The sequence below is a fragment of the Stegostoma tigrinum genome, chromosome 8 (assembly GCF_030684315.1).
Source record: "Stegostoma tigrinum isolate sSteTig4 chromosome 8, sSteTig4.hap1, whole genome shotgun sequence".
Classification (NCBI taxonomy): domain Eukaryota; kingdom Metazoa; phylum Chordata; class Chondrichthyes; order Orectolobiformes; family Stegostomatidae; genus Stegostoma; species Stegostoma tigrinum.
In genome coordinates this window covers 101,403,776-101,430,639 of record NC_081361.1, presented here as the reverse complement: position 1 = coordinate 101,430,639, position 26,864 = coordinate 101,403,776, and the positions used below count along the sequence as shown (strand labels likewise).

The following is a 26,864-nucleotide window of genomic DNA, read 5'->3' as shown; positions in this document are numbered from 1 at the left end:
GCCTTATCTTCACTAACGTCAAGTCTAATTTTGAGGGAGATGGAGAACTCGGATGCCCCACCTGTTCTAGATTGACCCCGAACGGTTTATAGAACCATTTTTTGGCTCCAAACAAGAACATTAATTTAGTCTGTTTAAAATTAAAACTGTAGGGGGGGGGGAGACCTCTGGATCTTAATGTTTGTTACCCAACGTTAAACCCCTCCAGGTGTGAATGAAGAGAACGATAACAAAGAAAAACGGAAGTTTAAATAGTCAGACCAAGGTGTCAGCAAATGATTGTCTTCACCAGGAATTGCCAACTTAAAGTGAAAGTCTCACAATTTGTAATAATTGGCGCCTAGTTTCTCGTGGGCACTATTTGAAACAGCCAGGATTAAAATATTATTAATATGGTCCAGATGCTTCAGTTTCGTTGATGGAAACTTATTAACAACCAGTCAAGAATCACACAAATCTGTATCTTAATAACCAGAGGGAACAAAATACTCCCCTCCCTCTTGCTTCATTTTTGAGAGGAGAAACCGAGCGAAAGGGAGCGGTGATAATATGGCGTGCAAGGAGTGTAAATGTTTGTATTTGGCCTGGTTCCCTTCTAAAGGCTGCGGGGATGTAACTTGAATCCGTGTTTAGATTTCAATTCGACTCATGTAGCTGATGAACGATAAGGCTTCGTGAGATAATGTTAGCTGTTGGTTGGACACGAGTAGAGAGGGCTGAGGAGGGGTGGCCAAGTTATTTTGTGTGTAGTCTGAAGCCTTACATGTTTGAAGGCTGTACTACGTTGAAGAGGTGTGATTGGTGAAAAATAAAAACTTTTTTCTCTCTCTTTCTAAGTTCTTTCTGCCAAGGTAACCTTTCTCTTCTGCCAGTTGAAAGGCAGGTCAGGGAGGAATTGGGCAGAAAACCTCAGAGTCGAGGTAATAGCCTCCCTTCTGAAACAAGAGGGGGTCTTTGTGCGCCTGTCTGTGCTGTACGGTAGGAATACGGATTCTGAATGCCATGTACTGGAAGAATACAGGGCTGCTGGTGTGTCGTACGGAGAGCAAAGACAAGTACCCGGCCGGTGCGTGTCTCCAGAAGGTGAGAGATTTACTTTCTTCTTTTTATTTACTTTATCGGGGTTTAACCCTCCACAGGAGAACATCGACTCGGAGGGTAATCGCCCACTCTTAGACGCAGGGTTTTGTAAAGTAACTTCACGGCAAATAATTTCGTGTTAATTTTTCAAACCATGTATCTGGGCGATGTAATAGGACTATACTGATTTGAGGAGCGGAGTAACCGGAGAGGAAGATTCGGGGCCGATGGAGTTTAACGATTGGGAGTGGGTTGCCAAATCACGATTCTGTCCTGTAGTGACCGATGTAAAGGTCATACGATGGGCTTCTGGCGCTGACTATATACCTCTGTCAAGTTTATATTCGGGGCTAGTCTCTTTAAAACAAAGTACAAAAAGACCCCATTGACCCTCCGCGTCTGTGCCGATCAAAAACGGCTCCATAACTATTATAATCCTATTTCCCAGACCTTCGCCCCCGCCCCACATTCTTGTATGTGCCGAGATCGCTAATGCACATGTAAATACTCCTGAAATGTTGAGAAGTTTCGCTTTTATAACCCTGAAGTAGTGAGTTCCAGAGACCCACCACTGTGGCAGCGGGGAAAATCTTCAACCCATCTCTTTCAACCACCGCCCGCCCGGAAAAGAAGCTTCCTGCGGCCCCCCCCCCCTTCATTAATTGGCGCTAAGGAGTGTAATTAACTCAGCAACCCTGTGCTGCTGCGTAAAACCAGCTTGTTTGGGTGGGGAGTGTGGTGTTGGCCTTATTGGGGTCTTTGGCCGGTCCCTTCTCATTCAAGAGAGCAGCAGGGACTCGGAAGGGGGTAACCTGCAACTCATACCTATCCACAAAACGCCCACCTCTCCCCACTAGAAACTCCCAGATGGCTGGGGGTTTCGTTCAGCCACGTACGTTCGCTCGTGTTTATTTTGTGGGGATGGGGAAGCAAGTAGTTTCTTTTAAATCTCTAACCAAGCAGAGCTGACCTTTCTCGGGATGGTTAACTGGAGTCACCTGCGACAGGGATTATGTCTCCCCCCTCCCCCGCTCCCCCTTCTCTTTAAATTGCCCAATTGAGCAAACCTGGCGGATTCAGTCATTACCGTTCAAGTGCCCTCATTAAACCTCTTCACCTCTAGATTGGCCTTTCAAAAGCGTTTTGATAGAACAAGGAGTGTTTTAATTGTTGAAATTTTTGACAAATCAATTTTCCCTTTTTTGGCCTCCTCTTCACTGACTCCAACCTCATTTGGACCGGCTTTAGAAACTGATGGATATAAATGAGGAGCTTTGTGTAACTTCAGGGGAAACGGAGTTGTCTTAAACACTTGAGCAAACCAGCCGCTGACATTGGATTGAATACTAACAATTTACTCGAGGGTCTGGTTTTATTTTTTTGTCAGGAATCAAGGGTATTTGCTTTCCAAATTACACACTTTTTTAAAAGCAATTTACGAGCAATGTCATGGTGAATAGGGTGAGTGGCTAATATTAATACAGGGGGCTTAAATGTTCTCTCTCAAAATACCTAGCTCTTTACGGGCATCAATGTGTTGGAAGCTTTCTCCAAATTTTTGTTCTTTTTCCAGTTTAAAAACCATGTCGGACGACCCCGAACCCACTTCCTCCAACTCTTTTGAAAGGATTTGGAAGCAGAGGAGTGCTTGCAGTCTGGTACCTAGCCCCCAATCACCAATCTCCTCCCGTCATCTAAATAGTTGAGACTCGTTTGCACCGGGAGGGGGCTAACTTTCACTTTTTTGTCTCTTTATTGTAGACTAATTCCGAGCGGGTGGTTAAGGACGAATCCAGTTCCCCAGCTCCGTCGGCCTCGCCGTCCCTGTCTCCACAATCGATGATCTCTTCCAGGCCGTGCAGAAATATCTGTAGTAGTTGCGGTTTGGAAATAGTGGATCGATATCTCCTCAAGGTGAGAGTGAACAGCAACTCGCCCCCACCAGGAAAACACAACCCACATCGGGTCTAATTGATTGCCTGTTCTTTTTGGGAGTAACTCTGAAGCATTTTGCCACCAAGAGGCAGCGATGAAATAGCCAAGATTAAGTTTGACCGGACGGTGATAGAGTAGATGTGGGCCCAGTGCGGGAGAGTAGGGCTAGTGTCTGAGAGAGATTGTTATCGGCACACTCCGAGGGAGTCCTCTGTACTGCACGAACGGCCTCCTACTATACGGAAAAATTGTTTTCACTCAAACTTACTGTTTGACGTATCCGGCTGTCACTCTTGAGCCCGTTCAAACCAAGCCTACTTAAGGGCAGTGTTTTGTTCCCAGTTCTTATCCCTACCCTGTTTCCTGCATTTTTAGTTATTTCTTCAACTCCCTTGTGAAGTTGTTGCTGACTTCACTGCCGTTTGAGGAAGGACTTTAAGGCAGCATGCGGCTGTGGTTAGCACTGTTGTACCTGGGTTCAATTCCCCCCCTCAGGCTGTGTGGAGTTTGCACATTCTCCGTATCTGCAGGTGTAGGCTAGGCGGATTGGCCGTGCTAAATTGTCCGTAGTGTCCAGGGATATATAGATTAAGGGGATGGGTCGGTGTGGACTTGTTGGACCGAAGGGCCCATTTCCAAACTGTAGGGATTCTATGATGATGGCGGCCTTCGGATCAACGCAAGACGCACAACTTGCATCTCCCCGTCCTTTCTGGCAATGTCAAACCTACGTGTAGAAGTCACTTTTCTTTCTAATACATCGCTTGACCACACAAGCGTCGGGACGTCCTGAAGCCGTGAGCAGGCGCCATCCGAATGTTGCTTTTTATTTTTGTTCAATTGAAGTGAGCGTGGCTAACGAGAATCCGTTTGTTATCCTTCCCCCAAACTGGGGCAGTGCATTTCAGGCCTACATACCGCCGCAAACTCCCCTGAACTGGTTTAAAATGTTTCAGTCCCCCATTGCTCTTGAACTAAGTGGCTCGTTTGGGGCTGTTTCAGAGGGCGCTTAAGTGTCAAACCACATTGCTGTGGGTCTGGAGTCACATGTAGGCCAGACCAGGTAAGGACGGCAGTTTCCTTCCTTTAAAGGATATTATCTGAAACCTATCTGGTTCACCAGAGAACGGTTTAAAAGCCATTATTAATACTGCGGAATTGAGCGTCTCTTGACTTCAAATTCCACCATCTGCCACGACGGAATTCAAACCCAGATCCTCAGAAACATTACCTGAGTTTCTGGATTAATAGTCGAATGATAATAGAACTATGCCATCACCTCTCCCGATGAGTCCACTGACCCACCGTGTCCCCTGTAAATAACAGTTTAAACCTGTCGATCCGGGTCTGGTAGGTCACAGTGAAGGTTGTGCGAGATTCCTCATGGAGGCTCTGTTTCTGTGTCCAGGTGAATGAATTATGTTGGCACGTCCGATGTTTGGCCTGTAGCGTGTGCAAAACCTCACTGGGCCGCCATACCAGCTGTTACATCAAGGATCACGAAATATTTTGCAAACTGGATTATTTCAGGTACTGATCATATGACCCTGTTAGACATTCTAAAGATTCCTACGATCAATTCGGGACGGGCATTGAGCGCAGAGGGCAGTTTTCAGCAGGGCTATGATTCAGAACCAGCTGCTGTTCCGAATGTGCAAGATCTTAATCTCCAAGCCGGGGGGGGGGGGGGGTCCCCAGGTCCGAGCAATAAGGCTCCCCGCTCAGGCACCTGAGGTATCAGGTGAGGCTTTAAAACTAGTGTCGACTCCAAGGTGAAACGGCGTGTCTGCCTGAGTGAAACATTCCAGCTCAGATTCCATTTGCTTCATTGCAGGGATTGGAGAGATTTAAACGAATTCCCCAAAGGTGAACTAAGATGGATGTCACGGTCAGCTGTGCAAGACAGTTTGCAACTTGAGCCTTGCTGTTTTTCTTTATAAACAGTACCTACACAGCGCCCACTTCCACTTCAGGATCAACCTCCGTTGGAGGAGCGGATCAGCTTTGCATTCAGTCCCTATGCACTTGTATTAATTCACATTTTTCAATTCTCCCATTGCTTTGTTGTCCCCGCCCAACCAAACCAAAAAAACTGCGGTTGGGCACTGTGTGTGTGTCTAGAACGGGCTGGACTCAGCATGATATCACAACCATACCTTTCAGGACTCAACTTGCGAAGCAGCTCAACGTAGGGACAGTGGGGTGTTCTCTTCCACAAACAGTAAGGAATGTTGAATCCAATTTTAAACCCGATGCTCTTTATTAGTCAAATATATCTCAGAATTGTCGTACTTATGAAGGCTATTCGGCGCTTGTTTACACTGATTCTCTGAACACTGAATTTGTCCCAGTCTGATTTCTGAGGAAGGGTCCAGATCCGAAACGTCAGCCTCCCTGCTCCTATGATGCTTGGCCTGCTGTGTTCATCCAGCTCTACACCTTATCTTTGTCCCAGTCTCCTGTTTTTCCCATTGCCCTCGCATATCTTGTATTTAAATCATCCAGTGCCTCAGTTGAAACTCTCTCCAACGTATTTCCAGGTACAGCATTCCAGACCTAATATACATGCTTGGAAGTTTGTTATTGCTTTCACAGAAGGCTTAAAAACGCGGCCATCACCTTTACCAGCCGGAGATGTTTCACTCTATCTGCTGACCATTTTGGAAACTTCTGTCAAATCACCTTTTTAACCTTCCCTCGAGTTACATTAGAATAGTAGAAATGGGCAAAGATGCTATTGTATGAAGTCTGCCTGGATCTGATAAAATGGCAGAACAGATTGGAGACTAAATTGTTTCTTCCTATTCAATATTCCAATTGTCTTTTAAAAGTTGTGCAAGTGTGATCAAACAGGCACCTGGTGAATGGACTATGCTGTATACCTGGTCTGCTGTTTATCAATGGAACCTGTGTTTGGTTACACATCCATAAGAATATTCTACCACAATTAGAATTAAATCAGTCCACCTTGGTAACTTTCCTGCTGAATCCAAAGTCAGAATTTTACATTCCAGAATTGTACCTGACTAGGCAGTGGTTTGTTGTTCAAGTACCAGCTCTCACTGAGGGTATCAAACACCTTGTCTACCATCTTGTGTAAATGATCCCATGTTAATATTTCAGAAGTGAGCAGGTGGCTTCTCCCAGTGTCCTGAGCCAATGATTATTTTGAATAATCAACAAAAGTTCAGCTGCTTTTGTCTGAGTTCCTGCTATGCACTACCTTCCTGTATTGCTATGCCATGGCCATGCTTCAATAGTCTGTCAAAGTGCTTTGAGACATCTGAAAGGCACTGCACAAATGTAGTTCTCTTTTTGTTCTTCAGCATGAAGCAGTTGAATGTTTCTAGGATGAAAAAGCAGTAACTTTTCTCTCTACCACTTGTAACCACCAGCCCAAAATGATTGTTTCACCAGGCGTTATGGAACCCGGTGTTCTCGCTGCGGCAGGCACATCCATTCGACAGATTGGGTCCGCAGGGCCAAAGGCAATGTTTATCACCTGGCATGCTTTGCCTGTTTCTCCTGCAAGAGGCAGCTGTCCACTGGGGAGGAGTTTGCTTTGGTGGAAGAGAAGGTTCTCTGTCGGATACATTATGACTGCATGTTGGACAACCTCAAAAGGGCAGCTGAAAATGGTAACTTTGCCTTTTTTAATTTTAACTGTGGAGTTGAGGATACCTTCAGTGGTGTTAACTGATGCAGTTGCTGAATCTGGCAGGGTATATTCCAGGATGTGGCAAATGACCATAAATCTTTGTTCTACCCAGATGACAGCTTGATAGCCAGTGAATTAATCAGAATGTCCAACCTTAGCCAAACATTCTCTATCTCATTGGTTCTTGATTCAGTTAAAATGTCATTTCTCTGCCTCACTTATGCTGCTTATTGACTAGTATATTTTGTTGCTACCTCTGTCTTAATGAGTTGCTAATAGAGGGCTATGGGACTACACTCATTGGAGCTTAGAAGGATGAGTGGGGCATCTAACTGAAACTTACAGAATACTGAATGGCCTGGACAGAGTGGATGTTGGGAAGATGCTTCCATTGGTAGGAGAGTCTCTAGGATCTGAGGGCAGAGCCTTAGTGAAGGGAAGACCCTTTTTAGAATGGAAATAAGGAGCAACTTCAGCCAGAGTGGTGAATCTACAGAACTCACTGTCGAGGAAGCCTGAGGACTGGTCATTGAGTCCACTTTAAGACTGAGATCGATAGGTTCTTGATTTATCAAGGGTGATGGTGAGAAAGCAAGAGAATGAGGTTGAGGAACTTGTCAGCCATGACTGAATGGCAGAGCAGAGTCAATGGGCTGAATGGCCTAACTTTTGCTCCTAGGTCTTATGGTCTCACTCTCCATTTGTAATCCCTAGTAATTCAAGGGCAGTTCTGATGGGATAGTGACCCAAACCCTCAAAAGGACCCTCTGAAAACATGCTGAAGATCCAAAATTGCTGGGAAACCTCATGCCTGGCTGCATCCAGGGAAAGAAAGCAGCATTAATGTTTTCAGCCTAGTGCCTTTTCAGACTTGAGATTGGAGAGTGCAGAAGTGACCTGAGAATAGTTCCAAGGATAAGAAACTTCAGTTGAAGATAGATGGAAGTTGAGACTCTCTCTTTTTTGAGAAGGCTGAGAATTTTCAAAATTTAGCTGGTTATACAGTGAACAGGGGGAAACTGTTTCCATTTTACAAGGAGTAAGAACAGGAGGGCATAGATTCTAAGTAAAAAAGAAGCTGCGGACACTGTAAATCAAGAACAAAAACAGAAGTTGCTGGAAAAGCTCAGGTCTGGCAGCATCTGTGAAGAAAAAAACCAAACCTCTGAGGAAGGGTCACTGGACCTGAAATGGTACACTTCACACGCACCCCCACCACCCCCAACAAATGGATAAGCATACGGATAATGATGGGATAGTGTAGGGGGATGGGCTTAGATTAGTTCACAGGTCGGCGCAACATCGAGGGTCGAAGGGCCTGTTCTGTGCTGTATTGTTCTGTTCTATGATTGGTGATCTATTTCCGAGTCAAGATCAAGAGTGGCTTGGAAGGGAACCTGCAAGGAGTGGTGTTCCTGTGTATCTCCTGCCCTTGTCCTTTCTAGATGTAAGTGATCATGGGTTTGGAAGGTGCTGTTTGAGCCTCTTTGAATTTCTGCAGTGCATCTTGTAGATTGTGCATGCTACTGAGTCAGTGCTGGAGGGAGTGAATGTTTGTGGATGTGGTGCCAATCAAGTGAGCTGAGTTTGGTCCTGGATGGTATCAAGCTGTTTGTTTTGGACATGCACCCATCCAAGCAAGTGGACAATATTCCATTTCTCTTTTTACTTCCCAGGCATATAATTAAGGCTAATGGAGTAAACAAGATAAGTGTGGAGCTGGATGAACACAGCAGGCCAAGCAGCATCTTAAGAGCACAAAATAATGAAGGGTCTAAGCCCGAAACATCAGCTTTGTACTTCTAAGATGCTGCTTGGCCTGCTGTGCTCATCCAGCTCCACACTTTGTTATCTTGGATTCTCCAGCATCTGCAGTTCCCACTTACTACTAATGGAGTAAACAACACCTTTTTTATAGTAGGAATTTAACATGACTGAAGCACAATTTTGTTTTATTCAGGGCAATGTTGAGATTGCATCTGGAGTGTTGTCTGCTGTTTGATCTTGCTTTCTTGTTGAAATATAAATATACAAGAAGTGACAGCTGAAGCAATTACTAGCTTTAATACCTGGAATGAGCAGTGATCCTGAGGAAAGGTTGAATGAGCTGGACTTTCCACTGGCATTTGGAATGAGGGTTGACTTGGTCTGGTGTATGAAATTGAAATTTGACCCAAGCGAATGTGGAAAGGATTCTTCAAATGCCTGAGCCCAGAAAGGGGGAGCACCTTTTTAAGACACGTATACTTTCAAAGATTGGTACTTTGAACACCGTCTTATGGTGGAGGTGGTACCCTTAGACTTTAGGAATGAGACAGATTAATTTCTTTTTTTCAACAAGGAAGCTAGGCTCTACGTATGGGGCTTTTGTGGTGCAATGGCAGTATATGTATCTCTGAGATGGGAGACTAGGTTCAAGACCCACCTGCTCCAGTGTGTTAACCTCTCTGAACAGTTTAGAAACGTAAAGATCTGGGTGGATGAGAATATGGAATGCAAAATGCACAACTCATCAACCATAGCTTAGTTGAATGGCAGAACAGGTCCACAAGGCCTGATGGCTTACTCCCTAAATTCCATTTTCATATCGAAGGTTCGCACAATGCTCCTGAGTTACATCAGAAATGGAAACTTGGAAATTAGTGACCATAGTGTCTGCTGTAAGTGGTCATGGTCATAGTTTTGAGGTGGCATTGAAGCCTTGGGACATTGCACAGCCTTTTTACACACATTTACTGAATGGGTGCAAATCGAATGGGTGCAAATCAACTGGGTGACTTTGTCCTAAATAGTGTTTCAGCTGCTGGAGCTATAAGAAAATAAAGGGTATTACTTGTAAATAGTGGGCAGACTTGACAACAGAATCGGCATGCTCACTGCAAAATACCTTGCCTCTGACATAAGCTTTTATAACTGCAGTATTTTTGTGGCTGATCCAGTAAAGTTTGTTTAATTTTAAGCCAAAAATGTTTGTTTTCAGTAGTTAATTTCCACTTACTGAGTCTTGAATTAAAAAGGCTTCTTAACACCAGCTGTTATAATATCAATTTCTTAAGCTCTTCAGATACTGGTTGAGAAAATATGGACTGTTCATCTCTTATCCTATGTAATAGCTGTAACAATTTTGCAATATCACTTGTCAGTTTTTAAATTAATGGGTTTTTACATCTTTAAAAGGTTCTTAATCCTTGGTTAAATAGATTAATACCACCCACAAGTCATTCTTCAGATTGAAAGGTTATGGAATCCCTCCCACCCAATCCTGTCCTCTGTGCATGTTAATTGTGACATGATTGTTTTTAAGTGATGCCTCACGGGAATAAAACTTTCCAAAATCTTGGGTAAGGACTCCAAGAATTGCAAAGTTCACATAATTCACCAGTTTCTGTTTAGTCCAGGTTGTCAAAGCGTGGAATTGGTTTCTGTAGTAAATAATTGCTACAAACCTAGATTCTCTAACTTACAGAAACATTGTGAACAATTGCAACTTTACAGATTTAAAACTTGAGGGGTAATTTGAGGGTGTTAGAGAAGAAAGACATGGGTTTTATGGATAAAGATAAAGACCAGGAAAGCAGTTTGGTCACAGATTTTGCTGAGATCATTATGCTTTCTCAATGTTCCTCTACATGCTTCCACTGGTTTTCAGGAGGCTCAGTGTAAATGGTTCACTTTTAAAATGTCTCCAGCTCATTCATTTCAGCAGTTGCTCAAACTGACTTAAAGGAAAACTAAACTGGTTTGCTTCATATTTAAATGGCTTTTCTGTGTAGAGAGCAAGTCAGCTCTTGAGTTTGCCAAAATCTGTTGGCTTCCCTTGGCCACATCCCTAAGCTGCTGAATTACTTGGGAGTCAAGGTTGTTGCGAGGTGTGAATGCCTCTGCCATTGGTCTGTTGGTGAGTGACCAGTAGTCAATCAGCTCTCTGGCTGAATTTTCACTTATAATGCCTTTTGCTCCAGCTCGCTGGGAAGTTTTTTTCTGCTTATGCTTGAACCAGCAGCTGTGTACGCGATAATTAAAATGACTAGCCAGTTATTGCTTTCAAAATGCAGAAATTCTATATTCTTCCCACTTCAGTCCATAATATAAAAATACTGGCCGGGGGGGGGGGGGGGGGGTGATGCCGGTGTGGAGAAATGGTCTTCATGAAGTGAACGTTGGAACGGAATATAATGCACTTCAGTCACTTGAGAATCCTGCAGAAAACAGGAAGTGGTGTTTTCATAAATGGATCCAGTTGTGCTGAAAGTTGAGGTTTATCACTTGAGTTTGGATTTGAAACTAGTGCCGTGATCTTGTGATAATGGACATTTCAGTTACCAGACTCTGAATCTGCTTTGTAGATCACTTTATTGGTTTTAATGAGGTGCTCTTTCACTGAAACATATGCAGTGTTGCTGATTTAGTTGGACAAAAGACCCTTTTTATGCAAAAAGAATAAAACTACTTGCACATTTCCAGGTTAATATTTGGACATGCCCAAATACAATGCTATAGGATTCCTGCTGCCAAAGAAAGCTTTTGGGATTGCTCACCTGAGGCTCTTGTGCTTTCAGTTTCTCACTTGGATTTAATCCCTTCCTGGAGCCTTTGCACAATTTAAATTTAGACTTTCTCAGCTTCAAATTTATTCCACAATTGTAACCAAAAACTCCTCTGGAACTTTCAGACTAAACAGCTTCCTCTCTCTCTCTCTTGTGCTCTCAGGGCAACTTTTACACATCTAGCTTCAGCCAAGATTTTGGCAAAATTGCCAGACTGAGCCCCAGAGGCTTTTTTTTCCCGTGGGCTATGGGTGTTTCTCCCCCTCTCTCTCCTCCCCACGCGCCGCACCGCACCCCCCCCCCCCCCGCCCCCCCCGCCCCGTCAATCGACCTTAATGCACTGCTTACTTCACTCTTAAACTTCCTGAAAACAAATCTTTACTATGCACCAGGAATCTGCATAGCTACAGAAATACTTGATCAAATCCCTCTTCAGACTCAAACCCACATGCCACTTACTTAACTCAGAACTCAGATGTTAATGTCAAACACTTAAATTGTAAGTTGCATGTGCCAGTTACGATTATGCAGGGCAATTTTTTAAAAAGTTGAACATGTGACTGAAATCATCCTGGAGTGATAATGGAAGATTTGATACTGTGCCTTTATGACAGGGTCTGAACATTGAACAGCATTAGCTTGCTTTTGGTTTAAAGTAACTAAGGGATTGATCGTTTTTAAGTCTGTTTGAGCTTGAAACTTGAGGCAACTTTGGACTGGGTCAGAAGCAACAATAGGTTATTGTCTAGGAAGATGTATAGGAGATTGAGAGGTGACCTGATAGAAGTTCTTATAAAATCAGGTACAGATAGCCAATAGTGGTTGACTCCTCCCCACCCCTGATGGGAGATTAAGACTAGGGGCAAATTTTTACAGTGTGGAAAGAGAATTTTAAAAGAAGGCATGAGGACTTTTTAGAAGGTGGCTTGTGTGTGGAGTTAACTTCCTGTGGATGTGGGTATAGTTACAATATTTTAAAATACATTTGAATACCTATGTGAACAGGAAAGGTTGAGAGATATGGGCTAGGAGCAGGCAGGTGGCATTATGTTCAGATTGGACTGAAGGACCTATTTCTGCTGTTTGGCTCTGACTCGGACAGTTGGGGAAAGCTTTTTTTGTTTGAGAAACTTCCAGGACAGGAGTGTTATCTGATCTGTTTTCTGAATACACTAAGCTTTCAGTTTTTTGTATTCATAAGATTTTACTGTTTACAGGATCATGCTGGTTAAGCAGTTAAATCAAATTTGAAGATTTGATTATGAATAACTTCTCAATTTTACTGTTGAGTGATTTTAGTAAATGTAAGATTTGAGATTCAACGCTATTCTATTTAGTTTGCTTTTCCTTTTTGTGGCAACCTGTATTTAAAAAATGTAGCTTTGTGAGCTCATTGCAGAAAATAACAAAATATTTTAACGATTCATCAAACCATATTTCATTCTGACTCCAATCAGATCTCATTGAGGGTCATAATGGGGTTGGGGGAGCGCAATGGGTAGACTGCATATTTTCAATTCTATTTTTTGACTAATTTACAAAATATATTGAGCTTCTGAAGCTGTAACTGGGAATTTCTCATTTATTTTAGTTCTTGCTTTTAAGGAGTAGCATGTTTCCTTGATGTGAAGTTTGTAAACGATTGAATGAAATGAACGAGCAAAAACCTGGCAAATAGTGAATGGCTAAAATTCTTCACTTTTGCTGGAAGAATGAAATATTTTTGACCAAATTACTGAAGAGCTCAAAGGGATTTATGTACCCAGTGTGAGGAGCTTGTGTGTTGGTACATGTAATCAATATTATTGGGATATTCTTTTGCAATAAAAGATTATGAACATAAAAGAATGTTATGCCTTAGCTATACAGGGCATCAGTAAGGCCATATCTCTATGACCAAACTACAGTGTTCAAACATGTATAAATATTGTTTGAGGAGGTTTACTAGAGATACCTGAAATGAGCAGGTTGTTTTGAGGATAAGGTTGTGAGGCTGTGATTATTTCTGTTGGAGTTTAGTGATGGGGTGACTTGACTAAAGCACAACCTTATCCAAGGCCATTGAGAATTGATTAAGATGGAAAAGCAAATGAATTCAAAACTCTGGGCCAGCCTTTCAGAGCAAATGTCACTTTTTTTGAGGATTGAGACTTTGGTTCTTGTGCCCAAATTTAATACTGAACCTGCTTCCACCTCTACCCAAAGTTATTGGTCTAGACAAAGGTCTTCTGGTTGAGCTGGTTGAAAGGCTAAATAGTCTACTTCTGCTCCAAACTTGTGTATTTTGCATGGTTAAGGGAGCAGGTTTAACATTAGTACTTGATTCTGTTCAAAATGGTGTCTCCTGACACACATTTTATCAGGATAATACAGAAGCAGCTGTGTTCTTTCTACTTTCACTTGAGTTCACGATGCTGTCAGCAGTCACTTTTTTCTTTCCTTTGGACTAAAAGTGAAATAAGAAGTTGGTTCTCATTAACTAATGCGTGCAGTGATGCAAATCTTGGATACTAAAAATTCCCATGGAGTATCTATGAAATTCATCAACTTAAATTGAAATTCAATAACTTCTGGACAGTTATCCTAGATTTTGTAGCAAAAAATCTTATTATATTTTAACAAACTTCATTCTCTCCTCCCAGGTAGAGTATGGAACCTTATGACTTTCAAACATGTGTGCATTCACATTGCAAAGTTTTTAACAGCCATTTTTTTGTGATTTGGTTTATGATCAAATTACAGAGCGATTTCCTTTCCTGCAGCAATGTGGATGCAATGTTATGCCAATATTAAAGGATTTAGTGCAGCAGACACTATGCAGAGGTAGAGGGAATTGAGAACTGAGCAGTTGCATCATCATAATGTGGCCTTTTACGAGCTGAAATTTAGCAATAATTTTTGATTTTTGGATTTGAAAGAGCTGGAGGCTTGCTCCCACAGAGTGGAGACTAAGCAGTGTGGGTCCTTGACAGCACAGGAGCCTGCAAGTTTCCACACAGAACTTTCTCATAAATTTTCTGTATTTGGCAGAGAAAGAGGCCATGCCCTGAAATAAATGAAGAAAGGCAGCAGGACCAAACTAAAGGGAGAGAATGGAATCTGAGATGCCAGGGTGTAATTACTATGTGAGCAATTCATTTGAAAGGAACTAGTGGCTCACATTTTTTGAATGGGAGAATTTGGTGTGGGGAGGGAAGTGGCTGTCTTGCACTGATCATTTCTCCCATGCCCTATTGCTTCTGATTGCAATCATATTCTTATAGGGAATGGAGTGACCATGGAAGGAGCATTACCAACTGAGCAAGACGTAATCCAACCCAAACCAACAAAACGAGCACGGACTAGCTTCACAGCTGATCAGCTTCAGGTAATAAATATTCCATTTCTCCATTTTTCTTTGTTTCCTGCAACACAGGAAGAGTTCTTCAGGGCTAGATGAGGGACTTTTTTTGAAAAAAAAGTTGTACTCTGTCCAAAACAAAGTGTGTAGCTGGATGAACACAGCAGGCCAAACAGCATCTCAGGAGCACAAAAGCTGATGTTTCGAGCCTAGACCCTCCTTCAGAGAGGGGGATGGGGAGAGGGTTCTGGAATAAATAGGGAGAGAGGGGGAGGCATCCAAAGGTGGAAAGGAGAGTATAGGTAGGGAGGGGAATGGTCAGTCCAGGGAGGACGGACAGGTCAAGGGGGGTGGGATGAGGTTAGTAGGTAGGAAATGGAGGTGTGGCTTGAGGTGGGAGGAGGGGATAGGTGAGAGGAAGAACAAGTTAGGCAGGCGGGGACGAGCTGGGCTGGTTTTGGAATGGAGTGGGGGAAGGGGAGAGTTTGAAGCTTGTGAAGTCCACATTGATACTATTAGGCTGCAGGGTTCCCAGCGGAATGAGTTGCTGTTCCTGTAACTGTCAGGTGGCATCATTGGCACTGCAGGAGGCCCACGATGGACATGTCGTCTAAGGAATGGGAGGGGGAGTTGAAATGGTTCGCGACTGGGAGGTGCAGTTGTGTGTTGCAAACCGAGCGGAGGTGTTCTGCAAAGCGGTCCCCAAGCCTCCGCTTGGTTTCCCCAATGTAGAGGAAGCCACACTGGGTACAGTGGATACAGTATACCAGATTGGCAGATGAACATCTGCTTAATATGAAAGTCATCTTGGGGCCTGGGATGGGGGTGAGGGAGGTGGTGTGGGGGCAAGTGTAGCACTTCCTGTGGTTGCAGGGGAAGGTGCTGGGTGTGGTGGGGTTGGAAGGGAGTGTGGACCAGATAAGGGAGTCATGGAGAGAGTGGTCTCTCTGGAAGGCAGACAAGGGTGGGGATGGAAAAATGTCTTGGGTGGTGGGGTTGGATTGTAGATGGCGGAAGTGTCGGAGGATGATGCGTTGTATCTGGAGGTTGGTGTGGTGGTCTGTGAGGACAAGGGAGATTCTCTTGGCGGCTATTGCGGGCGCGGGGTGTGAGGGATGTGTTGCGGGAAATGTGGGAGACGCGATCAAGGGCATTTTCGACCACTGCGGGGTTGGGGGTGGGGTGTTTGGTTTTTGTGGTCCTTGAAGAACGTGGACACCTGGGATGTGTGGGAGTGGAATGCCTCATCCTGGGAGCAGATGCGGTGGAGGCAAGGGAATTGGGAATAGGGGATGGAATTTTTGCAGGAGGGTGGGTGGGAGGAGGTGTATTCTGGGTACCTGTGTGAGTCAGTGGGCTTGAAATGGACATCAGTTTCTAGCTAGTTACCTGAGATGGAGACAGAGGCCAGACCTGCTGAGCTGGACAGCATCTGTGAACAGAAATCAGTTGATGTTTTATGTCTGGTGTCCTTCTGCAGTTCTGAGGAAAGGTAAACTCTCCTGTACTGCCTGAGCTGCTGTGTTCCTTCAGCTCCGTACTTAACTGATTCTGATTCCAGCATCTGCAGTTCTTGCTATCTCTGCAATCTAGTTGGACAGGCAATTTCTGACAACACTGCCACAAAGCTTCAAATGGTCACCTTTTTGTTTTGAGTCTTTCTTTTGTACAGTTAGTTAACTTACTTTTTATTGCGCTATATTTCAATTGCAAGCTGTCTCTATATCCTTTGAAAATAAAGGATGCTTCCGAGCTACAGCAAGTAATGATACTGAGGTATCCTTAGTATCCTGGTCACTGAAAGCAGGCATGCAGATGCAGCAGGGGAAGGGAAGTGATATGTTGGCTTTCATAATGAGGATTCATAAGAACAGGGATGTCTTGCTGCAACTATATTGCAGGGTATTCCGTAGCTTTTAGCCTCACTTTGTCTGGGTAAATGCAGGAAGGATGTTCCTGATGACAAAGTCCAGGATAAAAGTTGCATTCTATGATGCAGGATAGGCCATTTAGGACTGAGGAGAAATGTCTTCACCCAGAGTATGGTTAGCCTGTGGATTTCTCTACACCAAGCAGTTGAGGCCAAAATCTCTTCCAAGAAAGTTAGATGTGTTTCTGAGGACTGAAGAGAAAGCAACAGGGGTACTCAGCAGAATGACCAGCTGTGTTCATATTGAAATAGGACAGTAGGCTTAGGATTGAATGGAGTCCTCTAGCTCCAGTTGGCTATGTTTTGAATAGCATGGGGTGAATGAGTGAAGACACTCTTCAATTTTGTGCCATTGGCAACTTTTGGTCTCTCCTGAGAGGATATGGGATCACTGTTTTTAACATGCGCACCGGAAGGAAACCTTTCACTATTGGACTGGTCTTATTGATATCATGCTTAGTCCCTGGAGTAGTAGTTGAACCCACTACTTCCTGGCTTGTGTGGAATATTACCCACTGAGTTACAGCTACCATTTAAGCAAAAGGGGAAGGACATTATAAAGAAAAAAAGAGTAAACTGAGCTGCCTAGAAGCAACAAAAGGCCAATAGGAAGATGGTGCAGTTGAGGCTTTGTTTCTTGAGTGTAATGGCAGCGTTTAAATCGGGTAGCAGGGGAAAGTGAAGACAGCACGTCCTATCCAGAGATAATGGGAACTGCAGATGCTGGAGAATTCCAAGATAATAAAATGTGAGGCTGGACGAACACAGCAGGCCAAGCAGCATCTCAGGAGCACAAAAGCTGATGTTTCGGGCCTAGTCCCTTCATCCTATCCAACTGGATTTTAATAACTTGGTCAAGATGCGGTGGAATGACTGACCACTGATTTTCAGCGATTTTATAAGGGGAAAAACTAGTGAAGGACAAGAAGCAGTAACAAACATTTAATTTTATTGAGGATTGTATGCTAGGCAGTGTTTTTGGGTTAAATTTGAAATAGGCCAACAGGGGAAAATGGAGATTTAACTACTACTTTAGTTATGTCTCTGAAGGCATTACTTGCCATCTAAGCTGCTGTTGACTTTGATCTAACAGCTCTAATAGCCATGTGCTGATACAAACAGTCACTTATGGGATATGAGTGCCACAGGCCACCATTTATTGAACTTGAGAACATAGTGAGCTTTAAAACATCTCCACGTACACTCTAAGCCTCTTAGTATTTCAGGTTTCAATGAGGTCCCCATCCTTCTAAATGCCAGTGAGTATAGGCACAGAATCCTCAACTGCTAATCATGACACATGGGATCCTTCTTGTAAACCTCCTGGACCCCCTCCAATGTCATTGCATACCACTTTTAAATATAGCATTCAAAACTATTCATAGCCCCCTTGAAATGAATGTTAACATTGCACTTGCCTTCCTAGCTGCCAACTGAACCCACATCTCAACCTTAGGAATCCTGAACAACACGAGATTTTACTCTGGATCTCTGGAGCTTTTCCTTTTATTTTACAAACTAGCCTATGTATCTATTGTTCCTTCTAAAGTACATAACTCTCAATTTCCCAAATTATATTCTACCTGCCACTTCTTTGCTCCCACTCCTAACCTAACCTGTTCAAGTCCTTCTGCAGCCTACCTGCCTCCCCAGCACTACCTCTCTCTCTCCGCCCCCCACCTTTCCTCTTTTCCCCCCCCCCCCCCCCCACCCCCCACCCCCCACCCCCCATCCTTGTGTCATCTGCACACTTGGCAATAAGTTCTGTTAGGTGCATCCAGGCCAATAATAAAGAACAAAGAAAATTACAGCACAGGAACAAGCCCTTTGGCCCTCCAAGCCTGCGATCGAGATCCTCTGTCTAAACCTGTCATCTACTTTAAGGGTCTATATCCCTTTGCTCCCCACCCATCCATGTACCTGTCCAGATATATCTTAAAAGACACTATTGTGTCTGCATCTACCACCTCTGCTGACAACGCGTTCCAGGCACCAACCACCCTCTGCAGAAAGAACTTTCCATGCGTATCTCCCATAAACTTTCCTTCTCTCACTTTGAACACATGACCCCTAGTAATTGAGTCCCCCACTCCTTGGGCAGGCGCACGGGGGAAGAGAGGGGGGGTGAGAAAGCTGCTTGCTATTCACCTTGTCTATAACCCTCATGATTTTATAACTAATGTATAATGTGAATAGCTGCATCCCAACACTGACCTGTGAGAAACTCCATTAGTCGTTGGCTGCCATCCTGAAAAAGACATCTTTTGTCCTTACTCTGATTTCTGGCAGTACCTTGGCTCCTAACACCATGGGCTCTTATCCTATTTAGCAGCCTCCTATGTGGCACCTTGTCAAAGGACTTGTGGGAATACAAATCTATCATGGCTACTGGCTCTCCTTTGTCTAGTTTGCTCATTACTTCAGAACTCAAAGATATTTCGGGCATGACCTCCCCTTGAAGTCATGTTGACTATTTTACTGCACGCTTCTCAGCGTTCTGAATCGTTGACTTTGAAATCTTAGCAACATCTAAAGTCTGACTAACTGACCTATAGTTTCCTGTCTTCTGCCTCCTCCATTTTAAAGAGCGATAGATTATACATTTTCTAGTCCTATGGGACCCTCCCTGATTCCTGAAAGACCTTGCTAATGTCTAATCTCCTCAGATCTCCCTGAACTCTTGGGTGTTTTCCATCCAGTCCAGGTGATTTTACCCACCTTTAGACCTTTTCAGTTTCCCGAGGACCTCCAGTGATAGCCACTACACTCACCTGTGTCCTGATTCTCTTGAAGCTCTGTAGGCTGCTAGTGTCTTCCTACTTCTCCAGCTTCATTTTCCAACAGTCTGCCCACTTCTTGGATTTTTATTTTGGTTTATAAAAACTCTTGCAATCTGACTAGCTAACACCCTCATTTCATTTCGCCCTGGCTTTTTATTTTATAGTTCTCCTCTGGTTTTAATGCTCCCCAATCCTCTGGCTTCTACTAATCTTCACCATACTGATTTTTCTTTTTATTTGGCATTTATACTGTCCTTTCCCACATCAGCCATGGTTGCCTCATCCTTTTTTTTGGTGTGTTTCTTCCTTGATGAATTTCTGCTATGTCTCCCACTCAAAACTCGTGTTGCTGCTTTTCTTCCCTCCTAGGATCCCCTTCCTATCAAATCTGGCCTGGTCTTTCCCCCAAGTCTTTACAGTTACCTTTTATTGTAATCCTGTTACATCTGCTTTCAGCTTTTCTGTTTCAAAATGCAGGGTGAATTTCTGTGGTCACTATTCCCTAGGGGTTTCTTCACCTTAGGTTCCCTCATCAAGCCTGCCTCATTACACATTCCAAATCTAGTACTGACTGTTCCCTAGTAAGCTCTGGCGCAACTACTCCAAAAAAACCATGTAGATATTTGTGAATTACTTTTTGTGGGATCCATTGCCACCCTGATTGTGTCCCCAGTCCACCTGCATATTGACGTCCCCTGCGATTATTTTAATAAGAAAAGCTCTAGCTCATGACTTTTCTTCCACACACCTGACAATAGCTAGGAGGTCTGCATGCAACTCCCATCAGGTTTTTTCATTTGCTGTTCCTCACTCTGCCTGCAGATTCTATGCCTTCTGACCCAATCCCTACTTGCTATCGATTTAAATTTTACTGCTTACTAACATTGTCCCCATCTGCCTTTCCTTTCTGTCGGAAGTATATCCTTGGACATTAGTTCCCAGCCCTAATTCCCCTTGCAGCCACATCTGATTACCACAACATCACATCTGCCAACTTCGATCAGTGCTACAAGCTCACTTACCTTGTTTCATATACTGCGTGCAATTTAAGGACAGTTCTGTCAGTCCTATGACTAGCTAACTTCTCATAGGCACACAAGAAAACTACTGAAGTTAGATTCCTGACCCTTTCCATACCCTGGCCTATTACTTATTCTGGAAACAATAAAACATCTCATGAGCCCTTCCCCTTTAACATTTTCCATACAGCCAAATCCATTCCCCTCCACTCCAAGCCTTTCGAGAGCTATCCATTGTCCTAGCCTATCCTATTGCTCTGGTCTCAGCTTGATTCAGGTGGGGTCTATACCACCAGAACAGATTCCTCCCTTCCCTGCTAATGATATTGCAAATTGTCTTGAAAGTATGGAAACCTTTGACCAGCTCTGTATTTCCACCACCAAACAAATATATGGCATTTAATTTTGGATAGTCCTATCTGGGCATAAGTGGAAAGGTATTATTTGGTGCAAAAAAGATTTAAACAATAAAGAACTGGAGTAGGAAGAACCATCATGAGCTAACTCAGAATTTGAGACTCTTCAAATTGTGCAGTACAGCACCAACCCTTCACTGCAAGCTCTAACCTTTTTAATAAATGGGCCCAAGTTCTGGAATTCTGTCATGTGAAACCTACTTTAAAAAGACCTTAAAACATTGAATGTTAGGTCTTTTCTGATTTCCTTGTTAATCCTTGGAGCCTCTAATTTTAAATTTCATTCATGGAATATAGGTATCTACAATTGGACACTAACTTGTTTCCCCTGAATAAATCATGAGTTAGCACTCAATGACTTGCCAGGCCATTTCAGAGCAGTTAAGGATCTATGCAGTTGGTATGGGACCATGGTTATTGCTTGTTGTTCAAACTCTCCTCCCTCTGGACAAATCCTGAAGATCTCCTTCTCTTAAAATTGAATCAAATGGGTTTTTAGTGGCAAGTTAATAGCCTCAGTCAGTTATTGACATCAATTTGCACTTTTTTGCTCAGAAGGCAAAAAGAGAACTGAGGAGTAGGCTATTCTGCCCATTCATTGTTCAATGCCCCACCACCACCAATCAGTATGAATGTGGCTGGCCTTGTCTTGGACAGCTGTAAGGGTTCTACAAGAACTTTTTTTTTAGTTTTCCTCTGACATAGGGCCAATATTCAACTTTTGGAGGCAAAACTTAGACCTGATTATCTGGCACTTTCTTGACTGTGGGAGGGTTATGTGCAGATTGGCTGCATGTCCTGTGGTATATCTGATGGTACACTAGGAAAGTATGTCATTGGCAGTGAAATGTGCTCGAATAGTTAATGACCAGTGCTTTATAAATGGGCTGGTTAAGAAAAAACGCACTTGCTGACGGATTTTCTTAAAGAAAAAAATCCAATGACTAAAGTTGAAAGAAAACTATAATATTGGTATTATTCTAGAAGGGCAGGCTTTTCGTGGACTGAAGGCTGCTTTCCTGCTTTTATTTTGGAAAAGTTCAGTAGGTCTGGCAGCATGGAAGGAGAGAGCAGTAGAGTTGACAACTTGACGAATTTTTCACTTTTATATTTGCGAAACGTTTGTAGGGACTACTAAATGTCATCAATCTCTGGCTTTTCCCGGTTCTGATGACAGTTAATCAACCTGAAACATTCAGTGACTCCACAGATGCTGCCAAACATGAGTTTTCAAAACTTCGTTATTACAGATTTCCAGCATCTTCTGTCTGCTATATTCGGAACCCATTAAAATTGGCTGCTAATTAATTGAAAAAATTGTTCAGCAATTTACAGTTCATTGTGCTTTGCAGATAATGCAAGCTCAGTTTTCACAAGACAACAACCCAGATGCGCAAACACTGCAGAAACTTGCAGACAGAACTGGTTTAAGCAGACGTGTTATACAGGTGAGACCATTTTCAAAGCTTAATTTTCAGTTAAATTGAGCAAGATCAGTTTTGATCAATATGTGGGTGTCCCTGGCTATTCCCACATTTCTATTGCCCTTCTCTAGTTTCTCACTGGTGAACTTGAATTGCTGTAATCTGTTTTGGGAATGTAACCTCCACAAATCCATTAGGCAGGGAATTCCAGTATTTTTGTCCAGTGACACTTGTATTTCCACATCAGGATGAGTGGCTTGGCGGGGAGCCAGCAGGTGATGGTATCCTTGTCTGCTACCCTTGCATCCCCCCCACCCCAAAAAAATGGAATTGGCATAGGTCTTTAAAGTGCTGTTTGAGGATTTTAACATTTCTTCAGTGCATCTTGTAGATTATAGTAGCAGTAGTGTGAACTAAGCACTGGTGGAGGGAATGGATGCTTATGGATCTGATGCCATTCAAGTGGGCTGCTCTGTCCTGGATGATGTGTCAACTTTGAGTGTTGACTGGATCGGTACAACTCCAAATAAGTATTCCATCACACTCCTGACTTCTACTTTGTAGATGGTGAAAAGGCTTTAACAAATTGGGAGGGGAATTATTTGCAGGATTCAAACTTTTTTTTATGGCTGGCTCAGTTTTTTTGTTCCTTGTCAATAATTCCTCCCTGATGTTTGTCGTACTTGGCAACAGAATGAATGTTAACGGTCAATGTTTAGATACTAATTTTAACCTACTTGAGTTCCTGGCTTTCCCTGGAATTTTACTTTAGTGAATTCTTCAAATTTCATCCAAACACTTCAGTGGTGCTAGCTCTGGGAGCACTGGCCTGAGTTAAGCAAGCTTTGATATGTGTTTCTTTTTGGATCTTTGCACCATCCAGCCTGCTGCAAAAGTGTCATTTTTCAGATGGTGTATTGGTTCAACATTTTCTCCACTTGGGTGAATGCAAAAGGTTGACAGTGGCATGATGGTTAGCACTGATTGTTTATGTTCTAGTCTTCTGCATGCCATTTGCATGTTCTCCCGTTGTCTGCATGGGTTTTCTCCCACAGTCCACAGATGTGTGGGTTTGTTGATTGGCTGTGCTAAATTGCCCTGTTGTGAGAGAGTTGGGTGGGTTAACTATGGTAAATGAGGAGGATAAGGTGGTGCTCTTCAGAGAGAGGGTGTTGACACAGTTCTTAAATGGCTTCTCCCTGCATTTGGGGATTCTATTATATCCAATGGTCTTTACTTTTAAAGAGCAGTAGAGTTCCCATTAATACTATGGTCAGTAATTATCCCTCGACCAACTAATCTGATTGCCCAATCCAGTGGACAAACTTTTTATTGAGTCTCTCATGCTCATGCTGACTGATGTAAAAGATCCCTAGTATTGAGGAGTTGAGTCCTCCCTTCAAAAAATATGCATTCTTTCTAGTCACTTTTATTTTTTAAAAAAACTTTATCGTGCTTGTGGGAGCTTAATGCTTTCAGATGTTGAGGTTGTAAGGCACTGAAACCTGCCTGTTACCAATGTTTTGGTCATTGTTCTAAAACCTTGTTTTTTTTTTGCCTTGACATATGAAGCCACATGTTTAAAGTATCTATTGTGCACATATTAAGCCTAGCATTAGTTCTAACTAACAAGCAACTTGCCCAGGGTCTGCAGACATTGAGTTTGTATTTTTAAAGTTGCCTGAATCATTCAAGTACTAGATCCTGCCACTATTTGAGGCTGATGGAAGCTGTATTTTTTTCCCTGTTCCATACTCTATTTTTAGTTTGTAGCTTGTGTTTATTTGCACACTGCTTTTTGACCTGCATTAGCACTTGATCTGTCAACACCTTTTTTTAAAATTCTTGTCCTTCACTGAGAGCATTTGTGGTATCAGCACCACTCCCACCTTCCCTCACACCACTGATGCTCATATGCTTTTCCAGTCTGCACTCCAATTTTAGTTTCTTGCATCCTTCATTTTGAAGCATCAGTACCAATAGTTGCCTAGGTTTAACTTCTGGAATCCCCTCCCCTAAATCTTTCCACCTCCATGTTCTTTTAGCCTATCTATTAAGTTGAACCCCAATGCTTTGTCAAACAAAAAAATCTTGACTCCAGCATTTTTTTGTCTATTTCGGAATCAATAATGTACAGCTGGAGGAACACAGCAAGTTGGCAGCATTAGAGGAGCATGAAAGCTGACCTTTTTAGGACAGGAGCCTTCATCAACCCTGATGGGTCCCCAACCCAAAACATCTACTTATGTCTTCCTCTGCCTGACCTGCTGTGTTCCTTCAGCACCACACTGACTCCAGCATCCGCAGTTCTTGCTGTCTCCTCACAATTGTTTAATGGCTGCTCTGAAGCATCGTGGAAGAAATTTCTCAAGTCCATAAAACTTCACTGCTAAGATCCATTATTGCAAAGTAACCTCTTTGCCATTTGTACCTTCTTTAACCCACAGAAAAAGTTTAAGCAGGTAGTTGAGGATAAGGTAATCGGGCATATAACTAGACAGTCTGGAGTAATGTTGGGGGGTGGGGGTGGTGGGGTGGGGAAAGGGGGCAGGGGTTGGGGAGGGTCTTTTAATTCCCAGGACCTGGTTCTAGAGGTAGGAACTATGAGCCAGGTGGGTTATTCTCCGTTTGCACCAAGGTCATCCATGGATAGTTTACTAATGTTGTGGGGAAATAAATGTATAAGTGATAAGAATCAGGATGTTGCATTAACATGAGAATAATGCATATTGAGGATTTGGGAGACACTTTGTAACACTAAGGAGTTTTGTGTCTATTATTAAGTCTGAAATCACTCCTCAATAAGTTTGACCTTTGAACTATTTGAAATGGTTTGTCACCAATTGTATCAAATGGTAAAAGGAAACGTTTAAGAAAACTGGATTGTGAGGCAAACTAGGCACTGGAAATGACAATACACACTACAGTCAAAAGGCTCCTTTACTAACACTTGGGAACAAATTTGTCCCATAATTTGCACGTTGTGTAACAGAATGCCCTGGGGCAGACTGTTCCAGGCTCTCCAGTTTACCATTCTGTAGTATATCTTCCCCTCTGGCACATGAAGGAAGTGTCCCTGGGAATCTTCAACATTGACTGCAGACCCCATGAAGGTTCTAATGGTATCTGATCGTAAGACCTGACCACCTATGACCAGTCAGCTGAATAAATCAGCTCGCTGTTTTAACACGAGTACCCTGTGTTGCATACCACTTAGAAATTTTGAGGGTGGCACATGCATTGAATGTACTCTGGGTGATTGAATGCTCAAGCCCATCTGAAGATAGGTGGGGAGAGAAACAGCTGAAGGGAACAATAGTCTAAACTTTACATTGTTACAAGTCTGTCTATCCAAGGCTTAGTAGTGATTGCTTGCCTTTTTTTCAGAAATTATCTGCTAGAGTTGTGCAGTGGTCAAAGCATTTTGCAGTTTACTTTGAATTCAAGCCAATCCTAAAAACTACTCTGGGCATCTGTTTTGTACTGTAATTGTAAATTGGCAAATTATTTACAGGTTTGGTTTCAGAACTGTAGAGCACGTCATAAGAAGCATGTGAGTCCAAACCACCTGTCATCTACCCCAGTGACGGCACAACAGGAGAGTGTGTCTCCACAGATGCTGGATGAAATGACTTACTCGGCATATGTAGCACCAGATGGACAGATGTTGACGGCCTTACACACCTACATGGAATGTAAGTTCTATAGAAATTCTGTTCCACTACTTTAACTGAATTCAGACATTGCAACTTAAAAAGTTGTAATGTTCACTCGAGCTGAATCATTGCCTATCTGAAGGGAATTCATTTTACTGTTGTTCTAGACAACTCACATTGAGTATACTTTTGCCATAAAGGCATAGGCATATACTTTTTAAATAATGCCCAGTCCTTTTCCATAAGATTGGAAGTTACTTTATCCTCTTACCCTAGATTGTCCTGTGGCGGGGGTGTGGGTGTGGCAGGGGAGAACCTTTTTGCACCTACCCTGTTAAATCCTCAAACTTGTGTACTACAATAAGGTCACTCTCGCTCTGCTCCAAATAGTAGAGGCCCAATCTACATAACCTGTCCTTATAACAAAGCGTGGAGCTGGATGAACACAGCAGGCCAAGCAGCATCTCGGGAGCACAAAAGCTGACGTTTTGGGCCTATACCCTTCTTCAGACAGGAAGATGGAGAGAGAACTGGAATAAATAGGGAGAGAGAGGAAGGCTAACCTGTCCTTTATAGCAGTCCCTCCATACGTAGTATCAAACCTATGCAACCTGACCCGACTCCAATGTTGTAGAAAGGCGTCTAAACACTGCATAGTCTAGCTGTCGTCTGTACCTTGTATAGTTTTAGCAAAGCCACCTAATTTTATCTTCCATTTAAAATAAAGGCAAACACTGTTCTGTTTACCTTTCCAATAGCCGATGAACCTGAATGCTAGGTATTGTGATTCATGGAAAAGGACTCCTAAATCCCTCTTTAGTTTTCTGCAGTCTTTCGCTCACTTAGGTACTTTGACTGCAAGAGAATATTACTTGACTTCAGATTTTCATATTCATCTGCCAAGCTTTTTACTCACTCACCTAACTATCCATATCCCTCTACAGGTTGTTATCCTCACCACTTGTCTTACCATCTGTTGCCATCCACAATCTTAACTGCGGTACATTTACTTGCCCGAGTCAATAATGGGTTGTAAATAATTACAGCCCAGCACTGACTGCTGTGGCACTATTAGTTAG

At 43.0% G+C, this 26,864-nt stretch overlaps 1 protein-coding gene across 4 annotated transcripts in view; it reads left to right on the top strand.

Moving 5' to 3' along the window:
* Positions 1-614: 614 nt before the first annotated feature.
* The window catches only part of LOC125456519 (LIM/homeobox protein Lhx8), a 42,185-nt gene continuing 15,935 nt past the window's right edge, over positions 615-26,864 (top strand). For 2 of the 4 annotated variants that reach the window (XR_009446104.1, XM_048539698.2), the window contains exons 1-7: positions 615-1,083; positions 2,842-2,994; positions 4,424-4,545; positions 6,433-6,653; positions 14,484-14,587; positions 22,058-22,153; positions 25,644-25,824. Coding sequence is in view for 3 of the 4 variants with exons in the window: in XM_048539698.2 (XP_048395655.1) it covers positions 1,003-1,083; positions 2,842-2,994; positions 4,424-4,545; positions 6,433-6,653; positions 14,484-14,587; positions 22,058-22,153; positions 25,644-25,824 (958 nt within the window). In the remaining variant the exon portion in view is untranslated. Of the gene's footprint in view, positions 1,084-2,391; positions 2,542-2,841; positions 2,995-4,423; positions 4,546-6,432; positions 6,654-14,483; positions 14,588-22,057; positions 22,154-25,643; positions 25,825-26,864 lie in introns of those variants that run through there. The other 2 variants (XM_048539700.2, XM_048539701.2) reach the window with 2 other exon arrangements.